At 45.2% G+C, this 14,359-nt stretch overlaps 1 protein-coding gene across 1 annotated transcript in view; it reads right to left on the bottom strand.

The window, feature by feature from the left end:
• The window catches only part of STMN2 (stathmin 2), a 38,136-nt gene that overhangs the window by 4,134 nt on the left and 19,643 nt on the right, over positions 1–14,359 (bottom strand). The window contains exons 2-3 of the mRNA XM_006086285.3: positions 11,499–11,594; positions 10,698–10,870 (exon numbers count right to left, since the gene is read on the bottom strand). Coding sequence (XP_006086347.2) covers positions 10,698–10,870; positions 11,499–11,594 — 269 coding nt within the window. The remainder of the gene's footprint in view (positions 1–10,697; positions 10,871–11,498; positions 11,595–14,359) is intronic.

Consider the following 14,359-nt stretch of genomic DNA (forward strand, 5'->3'; position numbering starts at 1 on the left):
AGGAGCAGACACCCCTCACCCCTGCATTTGCTCTGCTTTTCTGGACTGCCATTCACCTGCAGCAGCGCTGGGGGCAGCACAGTTCTGCGCATGAATGTTAACAGCCACCAGGGAGCTTGGTAAACGAGCAGAGGCCTGGTGTCCACCGCCAGAGATTTCGATTCTGTGGCGGTTTGGTGAGACCCAGGAACCTATATTTTTGACCAGCATCCCTAGTGATTATAATGCAGGCAGTTCTCAGTGTATGTTTGCAAAGTACACTGGCACAGGCCTGTGTTCACGTTTTAGCTGTGTTGGTGACCCTGGATGTGTTAACTTCTTTCCACATTCATTTGCTCCTCCACAATTACATAGATGTTTAATACTGGACTTTCCAGGGGTAAGACTAAATTATTACACGCTCATTGTTTCTGGGTAATTCCCTGGGATTGGCTGGTCCTCTGAGATGGATTAAATGTGAGTATCTACACAATGGTAGATAAGAAATATATTCCATGGACTGTTAAGTATTAATACCACTAAAAGCATCAATAGGAAAACATTTTAGTTGAAGGTAGTGGTCATGGGGTCTTACTAAATAAATCTTGATGTATAAACAGTATGAGATCTGACAGGGATAGAAACTCAGATAAAATTCTACATGCGTGGTAAAATGGTGATATTCTACAGAAAGCCTAATGAGTCCTGTGGATGTGTTTATTCCGACCTTTATCAGGAACATGTTGACGATTCCTGGGAGATTAGAAAATCCTGGGAACTGAGCCCACTTCTAGTTTTAACCCCATAATGGTTTCACTGACATCTCAGTGGACCACATTCCTACTTTGTTATAGTTTGCCATAAAACCGATATGAAAAACAAGGGGAAAATGTTAACACAAAACAAGTTCAAAATCAAATGGAGCTTTTCTGGAGAAACATGAAAGCATTTTCTAGCTGGTTCATCCTCCTGCCTACAGGTGGACTATTGGTGAAGCTTCCTGTGTCAACTTTGTTTCTTTTCTGCTACCAGGGCTACTGGCTACTGAATTGTTTCAGAGAGAAAGAGAGACTGATTGAAGGTGTGTGTGTGTGTGTGTGTGTGTGTGTGTGTGTGTGTGTTTAAAGTTTTTCTCTGAGAACAGTCTCATACAATTATTACCTTTTGGCATATGGATAAAGATAGTGCCTCTCTCATAGGATTGTTTATAAGCATCAAATGAAATGTTTGCAAGGCACTCAGCTAGTGTCCGGTACAGAGTAAGCTAGTACTGGGCAAATGGAAGCCATTATTATTGAAACCCAAACTCAAACCCCGGTGACTGGGAGATGATGGCAATTGAAGCTACTGGTACAGCTAAACTCAGGTGTAAAATTCTGGCTGCCTCCTGTGTGCAGGATATTTGTGTGCAAACATCTTGAGTTATTGACATCAGTGGGTTCAGGGTCCTCATGGTGATGATACAACCCTTTCCTACCTCCCTCCTCTGCACCACCCTCATCCGCTGAATGGGCTACAGCGATAGAAAATGTCACAGTCAGTGAGCACCTCAAAGAAATAGGAGGAAACCACTGATCCTTCATCTGAGACACGCAGTTCAATCTGTCACCCCCAGACCAGAGCACTTCCGGAGGGAGAGAAGTCTGGGTTGTCACAAATGAGGGTGCCACGTGTCTGAGAACTAGAGGTAAGATTGGAATCGAGGTTTCTCTTGTAATGGACAGGAAACCCAGAGGCAGCGCCAGGAAAGAAAACCAAATAGATAAAAATAAATAAAGCCCAACAAAATGTAACTTCAAGCCCTCTCTGTGGACAGGGCTTCTGGGTGGTTCTTCTCTGGACAGGGTATTAGCAGGCCCCTCCCCTCTTCCTCCTCAGCGCACCCAGCCTGGTGGCCTAGATAGGAGCCCTCTGGCTAGATGGGCGCCCCCTGGATAAATGGGAGCCCCCTGGACTTTTTATGGCCATTTTTCTGCGGAGAGAGTTACCACGGGTAGTTATTAAGGGGTAACTGCGTAATTTTTAATTTCCAGGTGCTCAAGTTAACTTTGGATCTTGCATTCTTAATTTTCTTCTGCAAAAGAGCTGATGACAATCAGGAGACAGCAGGGGAAAGGGCCTGAGAAAGGAAGCCCTTGGAATTAAAAGGCTAAAATAGCAACGCACACCTTTGCCAACTTCTTGCCGTGGTGGGGCACCCTGGGTCTGTGGGAGCAAGCGCCCGCGGGCCCCACTGTCCGTGGTGGAGAGAGGCCTGCTGCATCCGGGAGCGGCGTTTAAGGCGTTAGCATTTCTGCACCCACTGAGGCTAAATGAGAGGCCCAGCCTGGGTGCGAAGTGCGTTTCATTAGCGCAGCTCACGGGCTGAGACAGAAACCGGGGCAGCAGTGCAGTGTGCGCTCACGTGCGGCCACTGCTACACGGCAGAGACCGGCACTGGAAGGGACGGCGACAGCCACTGTGTCCCAGCGAATGCATTGCTACGACCTGAGACTTATCTGTGTCTCTGAAAAACTGCAGGCTGGGACAGCGATGATGAAATGAATGCCTCGCTGAGAAAATAGTTATGGCTCCCTATTTCGGTCCTTCCTCATAGGCACTCAACTCTCAAACAGCTTCTTCAAAGAGTTTGAGGGCCTTTCCTTGGGCCCCAAGTCTCTGTCACTCCCTCACTGCAGAAAATCGCACTTCTTCTTCCCTCTTTCATAGCCTAGCGCCCAGATACCACTGCCAAAACTTTAACTCCCTTCCTGGGAGAAACTGATTCTCTCTTGAGTCTTGTGGAATCTCCCAGGTCACAGACTCCAGGAAGAAAGCTGGTTCTGATCCCACTATTTCTATCAGTGAGCAAATCGGCATGTCATCCAGAAAAGTGCATGAAAACATGACGCACAATGAGTAGGGGGCTCAGAATAAAGGCGTGACCTACAGGAGTGGAAGCATTTGCCTTCATTTTTGCAGAAGTCGGGCTCCTGACATGGTTGCATCGGCCCTCTCACTTTGCCCTTCGCTTCTGTAGATTAGCAGAGAGCGAGGGACTGACTGACACAGGTGGGATTTGCTGAAAGCTGTTAAAAATAAATTGTCCAAGGGAAAAGGACATGGCCATGGAGGGACAGTTCTGAGTGGCATGTGCCTCAGGTAGAAGGTCACTGCGATTCTGAAATAGGAAATTAGGGCATGGGAGCGATCAGCTGTCATCAAGGCAAATGTATTTATAGACCCGAGACCTCCAGTGGGGCATCCTGGGAGACCGCGGAGCCCTCTCCATCTGCTGTGGGGATGACAGGCACGTGATCGTCAAACGCCTTTTCCAGGCATCACGCTGGACTCGGTATCATTGGAGTGAGTACACGAGAGGCACGCGGAGGGAGAAATAACGCGTCTGGGAGAAGAGTGATTGTTCATGTGGGAACACTGCAGCATTGCCCAGAGAGTGCATTACCATTTCTTATATTACTGAGTAGAAGACTTAATTACTGTGCAAGCGAATGGAAGATACATTTGAGTTGAGGGGTATATAAAGCTCACTTTATGTTAGGTATACAAAGGAGATTTAAGACCGCACGTGGAAATGGCTAGTTTTCATTCACTTCTGAAGTAAAATATTTTTCTGTCCCATTATTTTCTTGTCCCTTCTCATCATTTGGGTGTGTTACTTTCCATCTAGCACCATTTATCAGACACTCATGATATCATCTAATGATTGATTTACTGTTAACAATGAAGAAAACATTAACCCAATTAAAGTTACAGATAATGTCTTGTTAAAATATGACAACTGAATGGGAGTGTGTGAAACGAAAGGGTGCAATATTCACTTTGTGTTGAAGGATCAGAAGCAGGATAAGAAATTTAAAATGATTAAAATCCAAAGTCTTTAGAACGAGCCTTTCTGCGAAAGCCTGCACCCATTTATTGGGTCAACTCCTCGGGACACAGCCCCCGGGGAGCTGGACACGCGTGAGGAGTCTGTGGCCATGGTAACGGGAATTGCGAATAATCCTGCCCTTCAGTTCAGGACCCATTGCTATACAGTCCACCCCCTCTTTTCCTGGGTTTGACGTTAATTGCCATCTACAATGTGAGTTGCCAACAAATGAAAAAGATAACTTTATCAAGTTTGGTGACTAATGACCTACTTTTATGCTATTTTATGAAAATAAGCAACACATCTTTCTTTCAGCAGTTAAGTGACTTGGGAGTTCATTGTGCCAGTATTGTCAGAATGCCAATTATATGTCACAGGGTTGGTTTGAGTGGCATTCTTCATAATTTAATCAATTTTAACACGAGATTTTATCAATGTCATTTAAATCCTTCAGCTTTCATCATTTTCTCATAACATTAAATTTTTCAAGCCACTTAGCAAACTATTTTTCTTTACAATTGGATACATAATATTCTTAATATTTAAAAATATTTTTGAAATACAGTGTATGGTAACATTTCAATATTTACATTACTGAGGAACTTCTTTTCTTTATAAAGTTATGAATTTGCTAGAACATGTTATCTGTGAGGTCAGGAACTGGGTGTGTTTTTGCTCAATAACAGCTACCAGTGCTTTCCCGGTGCTGGTTATATGTCTTTGTGTGGAGTAACTAACTCCTCTAATTCTCAGTGACTCCGTGATGTAGGCCCTATTATTTGTCTCACTTTACAGATGGCTAGAATAGGACAGAGAGTTTAGTGACTTGCTCAAAGTCACACATCAATTAAGTGGTGGAACCAGGCTTTGAATCATAGACATTCTCTTAACCATATGCTCTTAATCACTATGCTTTAAGAAGCACTCGTATACACTGTGCTTGGCTTAGGATGTCCGTATCATGTACTGTCCAGACCAGGATACGTAGGAGATTGAAATAATACCAATATCAGAACAGCAGGAGTAAAGCTGATGTTCTCCTGAGCCAACGGGGATGCACGGCTAGCGTGGCTCTTCTGCCTCCTGCTAAGTGATGTTTGTTGAATGAATGAATGGGTGGGTGGAAGGATGGATGACTAAGTGTTCCTACCATTTTGCCCCAGTGGGTCAGCTGCAGTATGGAAACTTTGATTTCAAAATAGGAGCTTCAAGTTGACCTCATGAGAGAATATGATCTCACGGAGGTGAATGTGGATTCCCAGAGATAATAAAAAAAGGGAGAAAAAGCGGGAAAGGTCTTATTTTTTTTAAAATAATAAACTGCCACCAGCTAATCAACGGAGCATTAATTCTGGTTCAAAGGAGCCTGAGGGAAGGTGGTCCAACATACTAACCAGATGGTCAGAGCAGCAGTCGGGTCAGCAGAAGGGGTGAGGAGCCGGGAAACAGTCAGAACACTTAACACAGAGTGAATTCCGGGTGCGTGGAGGTGCCTCGGGGCAGCCCTCCAGCTATGAATCCAGAGGCCCCGCAACACAGCCCAGGTCACCGCTGCCCAGATGTGGTCCCTGAACTCTCAGGAGCAGGGACTAATGGAGGGGAACGCATAGTTTTTTATGTTTTAAAAGCCCTACCAGAAATCATATTTCACATCTATGTCTACAGCTATCTCTATATTTACTTTGAGTTAGAATTATATCAATTTAGTAAGAAAATGTTTATTATTTTATGATGGTCAGAATTATTGGCAGTTACAGATTCCTTTGACTATAACCGTGACACAGGAATTTATTAATACTTATTTAAATGTAGTATGTTTGATAGGCTGAGTCTTTAAAAATGTGTAATATATGGGAGAGGCAATGGGTCCAGGGCAGTGGAAATGTAGCTGACCACTGGGCGAGGCTGGACATCTGTACTTGTGAAAGCCTTTAGCGACTTCTTGTTTCTCACATAACGGAATGTGAGCACCTGGCTTGGCATTCGAGGCCCTCCACAATCTCACCTCACTGCTCACCCACCCCCCACCCAGATCCACTAGTTCAAGCTGCTGGTCTACCCGCTGTCCTGAAAACACTCCCTGCATCCTCTCTGGGCAAATGTAGTCCTGGAACCATTCATGTCTTCTCTATTTATCTAACACTCTTTATTTTTCTAATCACCCAGCTTTTTAAAGCAGACATTTCTGTGAAAAGAAGCTGCAATTCATATCAAGTAGTGAAATGGTTTTATTTTCCTCAGTGGCCTTCCATTTACTTGAAAGTCAAATTCCTTAAAATGCTCAATGTCTACCAGTCTCCCCTTCTGTTTCTGCTTCAGCCACACTGTCCTCCTTGTTATTTCTCAAACAATCCTAGCATCCTCCTACCTCAGGGCCTTTGCACTCACCATTCCCTTTACTTCCAATGTTCTACCTTTCATGCTGCTTTTCCAATGTTCTCATATTCAAGAGGCCTTTCCAAACCACCCCACATGAACAGAGCTTTTCACTCCAGTACTACCAATTCCCTTTGGCCTGCTTTATTTAGTATCACCTGACATGTACATTTTTGTACTTACTGTGTCTCCCCCACTGAAATGTAAGGTTGGTGAGGTATCCCTAATGGATGGAACAGGGCCTGTCAAATAGAGCATGCTCAGTACATATCTGTTGATTGAGTGATTTCCCCCAGACTGAGAATTCTTTGGATTGTAGAGTTTACTTACTGCAACCTCAGAAGGTGTCATTTGGAAACTTACTTACTGTTATTTTGTTTTATGATGGGAGGATGAAACAAAAACAAGTTACATATTGCCACTTTAGCATTTGTTCTGCAAGTTATCATTTAAAAATATTTGTAGTACTAACTATGGCCAAGCACTATTAAATAGAAGATATAACCCGTACTTTCATGGAGTTTATAATCTAATTAGAGGCCCAGTGCATAACATTTGTGCATGGAGGGGGGCGGTGCCTCAGCCCGGCCTGCAACTTCTCCAATCCAGGACCCCTTGGGGGATGTCTGACTGCCGGTTTAGGTCTGACATCCCTCTCGCAATCTGGGACCGCTGGCTCCTAACCGCTTGCCTGCCTGCCTGCCTGATCGCCCCTAACCACTCTGCCTGCCTGCCTGATTTCCCCTAACTGCTCCCCTGCTTTTCTGATTGCCCCTAACTGCTCCCCTGCCTTCCTGACTGCCCCTAGCTGTCTCTGCCTCGGCCCCCGTCACTGCGGCTTTATCTGGAAGGATGTCTGAAATAACATCTGGAAGGTTATTTGGCTGTCTGGTCTAATTAGCATATTACGCTTTTATTAGTATAGATGGGGATATAGGGCTAAGTAAATATGCAGATAAACATATGCTCACCAATTGTGTGCACCAATTGTGCTAAGGACTGCAAAGGAAAAATAGTCCTGAGCACCTATGACCACGAGAGAGAATAACAAGTAAAAGGGGCTTGGAGGAGCCCCCTCCTCATAGTGAGGAATTGACAGATAAACTGAGACCTGGGTGGGCAAGGAAGGAAGTGTGGGATTTAGAAGAGCCCACCCCTTTCTGTTGGTCCTAAACTCCACCTGCGCTGGTTTGTATAATGCAAAGATTGCAATCAGAGCATGGAAGTTTCTTTGTGACTTTATATCAATGTAATTATTAGAGAATATGTAAGGAAAAATATAAAGTTAAATCTGAATAATTATCTGGTACCACTTTGAAAAAGTTAGGCCTAAAGTTCCTCCATTGTTCACTACAAGTTTCCAGGTCTAATCAGCGGTATCTGTGCCATCCAGCTGGGTAGCCACACTTGGCTAGTTTCATGTTTCCTTTTTATCTTCTTAAATGTGACTGCTAGAAGAATTTAAAATACATCTCTGGCTCACATTATATTTCTGTTGGACAGTGCTGGTCTATATAGCTGCATAGCTGGATTTTTGTTTGTTTGTTCTTTTTATATGAAAACATCCACACAGGATGTCAGTAGGGCTAAAGAAGAGAATTACAAAGTGAATAGTGCATGAACAAAATAATTATTCTAATAGTCATCTAACATTTGCAGATAAAAACTGTGGATGCTTGTAATTGTTCTTGTCAACATCCATTTCCCTTTCTTCAGGTAAGAACATGTCAGTAGTTTTTATCACTTCTCCTCACTTCTAATGTCAGAGATCTTAGCGATGTCTCTTCAGGTCATGTGATCCAGGCTAGCCAATCAAAGTGTTGCTTCCCCTGGGTCGGGCATGTGATCCAGGACAGACCATCAAGACTCAATTCCAGGGCTTTTGTTAGAACTCTTAGGAAAGAGGAGCTCTTTCTGCAGGAGCTGCTAATTTTTGAGGACAATAATTTGGGATGACTCTTTGAAACTAAACACTCTTTCTATTGAAACCAATTGGAAGCAGATGGAAAGAACGTTTTCTGACAATGTTGCTCGGCCTCCTGAATCCAGCTGGTTTGAAGCTGCAACCCCTCCTAGACTTTTCAGTCACACACCCTGCTCTGGTGTTAGCTAGTTGAGCCGGGTTTTGGTTATATGCATGTCCTGGCTTAGATAATTGCTGAGATGTATGCACTTGCTGAAGGCTTTTTAAAGAGAATGAACAGTTCTTCAAATGAACACTAATTAAGTCAGTACGACCCACCAGAATAAAATCAATTAATGATTTTTTCGGTTGATACTTTCTGTTAATTAGTTGTATTTTCTTCTAATTAAAGCCCTACTGCCAGGACATAATCTATATAATGATTTTTGCATTGAAAACTGTAATAAGAAGTCATAGCAAAAATGCGGAGGAATACTGATTTTAAAGGGTTCCAAAGAACGTTTTTCTTGGGAGTCATAATGCAGATGGTTATACGTGTAGATGTCTGTTAGCCACATGGCCAGTTTCCAGTGCAATTCAATTGTATAAATGTCTCAATGCTGATAAGTTATTGTTGTTATGGGGCAGGAATTTTACCAGAACCAGTAAGTAGTTAACTCAGGGAGTTTTATGAAAAAACACTGATCATCTTTGTGTTGTTCTTCCTTTTCCTTTAATGATTTCCTTCCAATTAAATGCCCAATCTAGAAACACCAGCAACACCCTGAACCATGATGCTGAATTTTCACCTCTAAGTTTCCATTTTAGCTCAGTCACTGAGTTTGTATTCTAACCAAGTCACAGAACCTGCCTATGTGAACCTAGGACCGATACCCGTGTCCTCTGATGCCAGTGCAGGGGGAGGACTTAACTGCCTGCATGCGGCCCGCTCGCTGCTGTTACAGTCATTATTAATATCTGTCAGCAGCCAAGTCTTGGTGGATGGTCACGGATGAAATTAACTTAGCTCGGCTATGCAAGGAAAGCTATAATTAACAACCCCCAAAGCGAACAAATATTTTTAAAGCAACGTTCTATACATATACTCAGGTTGGTAGCTAGTTTCCTCCTTTAAAAATTCTGACTTAGAGCAACAGTAAGTGGGCAAATTCAATAAATATATACGGAAGAAATAAAGAAGTCCTCCTCAGACATTCGAGAACATCGCCCTGCAGTGGAAAGTGAAGTCGCGATCAGTGTGTTACAGGACACAGCAAGACGGTTTTCAACCACAGGGCGATCGTGTCGTTTCTCACCTTAAACAGAAAGTCTTTTCTGGTTCAGAAAAGTTAGCCTGAGGACTTCTAATCTTTGAGGCTTGTTATTTGATACTACATACATATGTATATATCTGTATGTATATGCACACACATATATATGTGCGCACACACACACAGACACGTGTTTGTCCTGCACTCCCTGTTAGAAATTTCAGTTTTTAGAAGGACTGTCTTCATTCTCTTTATACATGTCACATAGAAGTGTTTACTGGGTTGGCTTTTTATAGACAGCATCTTAATAAAATTAGAAATTATTATAAATGCAGAGTTTCTATTCAAATCACAAGATTAGGCATAGAGCATATTCTTAGTGACTAAATAATCCTAGAAACATATGATGATAAAGTCCGTGGAAAATACAATGTAGCTAAAGCAATTCCACTTGGGTTGATTAAAGGTGTCTTCATGGGATGGATGCCCACATTCACATCGTTGGTACAGTACATGCAGACAGAACTTCTGCCGCTGTGTGCAAAGTCCTTGGGGTTTCTGAGTGCCCTCCATTTCTAATACCCTTGGCTTTTCTTGGTCATCTGGTTGTGAAGAGTTAAAATTTGGCAAAAGAAAAGGTCTCTAACACAAACCAGTGGAAAAGGAGAAAAAATGCCATCCAGGCTTAGAAGTGAGCACAGGAAGACACTCATAGATCCCAGGACAGATCCTGCCCGTGGGAGGAGCAACTTCACGGCAGGCAGCTCAGCCGGGGAGGGCAGGGCCAGCGCCTGGCACTCATCCCCGGGGAGCATCTGGCAGGAAAAATCTCAGAGGGAGGAGGGGTGGTTCCTAGTTCCAAGGAAAACCACAAACTACACTGGGGGTGGGACGCAGACCTGAGGGAGGAGCACCGACCTGCACGCCTCCCACTACCAGCCCTGGAGTAAAGTTACCTGAGGCTGTGCCTTCTCCCTTAGGGTGAGGGGCCCACGATGCGGGCAGGGCACCAGGGCATGGAGCTCTTTAGTGTCTGAGGCCTCTGGCTCTAGCTCGTCTAAAAGCAGCAACTTTTACTTGAAGTAGGCTGACTCCAGGCCTACTGAGGGCCCTCACATTTCCAGGTGCCGCCCTCTGGAACCTCAGCCAGGGGTGTGTGTGTGTGTGTGTGTGTGTGTGTGTGTGTGTCTGGAGAGAGAGAGAGAGAGAGAGAGAGAGAGAGAGAGAGAGAGAGACCATTCTAATGTATGGCAACCATAACTAAGCATACATTTTTTAAAAATGTACGGAAAGTTACCTTTCTTCTCTCCTCGGCGGCCTCCAGTTTCTTCTGGATCTCCTCCAGGGACAGGTCTTTCTTCTTGGGAGAAGCTAAAGTTCGCGGGGCTTCTGAGATGGGAGACGGTGGCTTTAAGATCAGCTCGAAAGCCTGGCCAGAGGCACGTTTGTTGATCTGCTTCACTTCCATGTCTGAGGAAGGAATGTGTGCGGATGGTGAGCACAGAGCTGGGAGCTGGGCCTTGTTTTAATCACCCGAGTCCCGGCCATTGAAAACAGCCTTGCTGTGTTGTCAGATAGGGACACAGAGCTGCGTAGGACCCTCTGCTCCACCTCGCGTGGAAAATACAAAACCTCTTTCTGCGGTGCAATTATGGATATATTTTAAGAGAATAAATATTTACGCTGTTGGGGAACTCAACAATATCCACAGGGTGTTGAGTAATGGCAGACATTCTTAGGAGAAAATAGCCTGAATTGATTTTAATCTAAACTTGATTTTTTTTTTGCATAAATATGGGCTTCACATGAAAAACAAGTAGCACAGACTTCCATGGTTTTGTGTGGAAATTAGCAGGCCAGAGGCACTTTCAGGCTAAATGATGAGAAATAACAAAATCCTCCATTCCCACAAACAGTCCTGTTAGCGGCCCCACATCTGAACTGTTTTGAGCCATAGACAAGCAGTAAGGCCTGATAGCTGGACCCAGCACGTGAGGAGCGAGCTCCACCAGCCAGGGATTCGATCAGATGAGGAGCTGGGAGGGAGAAAGGACAGGACCCCGCCATCCCGAGGGCAGCCTTTCTGGTGTGAACTCACCGTCGTAAGTGTAGATGCTGATGTTTCGGGGCTCAGGGTAGAAGCAGGAGCAGATGAGCGAGAGCATGGACAGCTCCTTCATTTTCTCCTTGTAAGCTGGAACAAAGGGCACGGTTAGATTCTCCCCTCCCTCAGCTTCCTCTTTTAAAAAACATTTTTATTGATTTTTAGAGAGAGGAAAAGAACGGGAGAGAGAGAAACATCGATGTGGGAGTGGGACAGTGAGCAGCCGGGAATTGAGCCACAACCCAGGCCTGTGCCCTGACCACTGGGAATCGAACCGGCAACATTTTGGTGTTCGGGATGCCGACCAACCAATGGAGCCACACTGGCCAGGGCCCTGTTTTCCTCTTAATGCTTCATTTAAGTTCAGTAGTAATAGCCTTCTCCATATACGGCCCGGGACCCCGCTCTGCTCTCTTTCACAAAACATAAAAGGATGAATGGTTAAGCCCAAACTCTGAAGTGCATGTTCTTACACAGGACATAAATGGCGTGTTCCAGCCGGTTAGGTAAGAAGGTGGAGAAGGGGATTAAAGGAAGGAAGGTGGAGGAATGAGATCGGGCAGGACAGGAGGGAGCGACGGGAAAGATCTGGAGGAAGCAGGAGCAGAAACGAGCAGAGATGGGGCAGTGCAGCGCCCGCGCAGGCCTGTGGCGTGTAAGTGAGACCCAGGAGGTGCCCTGAGCTGGCTTAGCCCGAAGGCCTTCATTGGAGATGGCAGAGAACGCACCGGGATAGCTAGTGAGCAGACACACCCTCCAGGGACCCAGGCTGCTGCTTCCTCGTCACCCCCAAGGGCACTTTCTTACATCTCCCTCTTTCAACAGACACTGAAAACCTGGCCTGAGACCCAGCATGGATCCCCTTCGCTCTCTGTGGAACCCAGTGTGGGTGCCCACCTCGCCAGGTGGCTGCAGGAGCTCAGATGGGCACCTCCTTCCTCCTTATCTCCCCTTTCCATTTCATTTTCCCCTTTCCCCTCCAAGGGGTGCCCTGCCCAGGCAGCCTTGAGGGCATTTTACCACTGTTCGTGGTTACCAGGACAGTGATGGCCAGATGTTGATTCTTTAATTAGTGAGATTAATACATTAAGAAAAATGGGAGGAAAATGATAGGCATATGGTGCCCTAACTTGGAATAATGTGTTGAACTTCCCGGGTAACACATGCCTCTTGGCAGGGTCTTCTGATCACCACTGTGACCCAAGGGAGAGCGAGCATGTTTGGGAAACGCAAACCCACAGAAGATACCGTTGCACTCTAGCGGCAGGTATACCTTTGTTGGCCAGCGAGAAACAGACGCAGCACCGGGTGCTTTAGAGCTGAGAATGCTAGATTGGGAAGGTCCCAAGGGAGCATTTAGTCAACTGGCCCTCAGAGGGCAGTCATCTGAGGCCAACGACAAAGCTGGGCCTCTGGATGAAATGCAGTAACGCTACGTCAAGGTCGCCAACAGGCCTGCTCCAGCTCAGTTTCAGGATGAGGTTCACTGTGCCCAGAGCGCTGGGCCTGCCTGGTCAGAGGAGGGCGGGGCGGTGGTCAGCAATGGTTTCACAGTCAGGTTGCTAGATTTAGCACATACACATATAGGACACCGAGTCAAGTTTAATCCAAATATTGCATGAGACCTATGAACAATCTTCCTTTGCTTTTCTGAAATTCAAATGGAACTGGGTGTCTTGTATTTCATACGGCAGCCAGAGAAAATCGAGGGAAGGACATTGAGTTGGGCTCTAAGGAGTCCATGGGAGACTTTCATGGACTCTGGGTTCTCAGAAGGTTGAAAACTCCAGGAAGTATCACCCACTTCCTGGTATCTGTGAATGGGGACCTCTGTGCCCCGGGAGACAGCGTGGCCACAGGCTGTGCTGCCATGGTAGGAAGTCTTCCTGGGAGCCAGTTCTGCTCCGAGGTTTCCGGTAAGATACTTGGAAATTTTGCTCATGGAAACGGATTGTGACTTACGACATCATATTTGCCTGGAAACAAGCATGGATAGATTTTATCTAAGAATGTTAGAATATCATGAATTTTAAGTGTAATCTTAAAAGAAACATAAGGTTAGGAGTTTGGTTTTGCATCAACCCTTAGGAATATTTTTGTGAGAAACTTTGAGAAGCAGAGGTGGCAGTGGGCTGGTTTAAGCCCATCAGTAACATCCCCTCTCACTGTCAGAGTCTGGCCATGACATTCATCCTAGTAACAGGGAGCCACTAAACCTTTCCAAAGGAGGGCAGGTACCTGACAAAAGACTCTCCTTACATTTATTTGGCCACTTTATGCTGGAAAGACCTGCCACTGGGAGACACGCTTAAGAAACAGCTGGATGAAGTTTGAGGGCACCGTGGTTGGCGTTGAAATGGTAGTGCCAGGGGCAAAGGACGGGAAATGCAAGAGACTGTGTGAAAGAAGCACCTTGATAGGAAATAACATCTGAGTGAGGGCCCAGGGCAGAGGGGAGGGGGGTCCTCGCGGGTGGTGGTCAAGGGAAGCTTGCCAGAGAAAGTGTCCTGAAAAGGAAGTCCCATGAGCGAGTTGTTCTTGCAGAAATTAGGGCATGGGTTGAGGTGCTGAAATGCACATAAGTTGGATAAACTTTTGTATGCACAATAAAAAAATCCCAAGCAATTGCAAAGGCTATTAGAAACGTGCTAATAATATCTCACTATTGATATTTCATACTTTGAATTGACAATTGTTATCGGTTTTTGAAAATCAGCCTGTATCAATCTGTTCACAGCACCCAACGCATGCGAGCAGAGCTGGATGCGCATTTGCCGGGATGTGGGAGGTGACCGGCAACTCCATGTAATCTTCTTCATAGTTGGTTGCACTTGCGATTAACTACTAATGTTTGC

This window comes from Myotis lucifugus, unplaced genomic scaffold (assembly GCF_000147115.1).
Source record: "Myotis lucifugus unplaced genomic scaffold, Myoluc2.0 scaffold_27, whole genome shotgun sequence".
Classification (NCBI taxonomy): Eukaryota; Metazoa; Chordata; class Mammalia; order Chiroptera; family Vespertilionidae; genus Myotis; species Myotis lucifugus.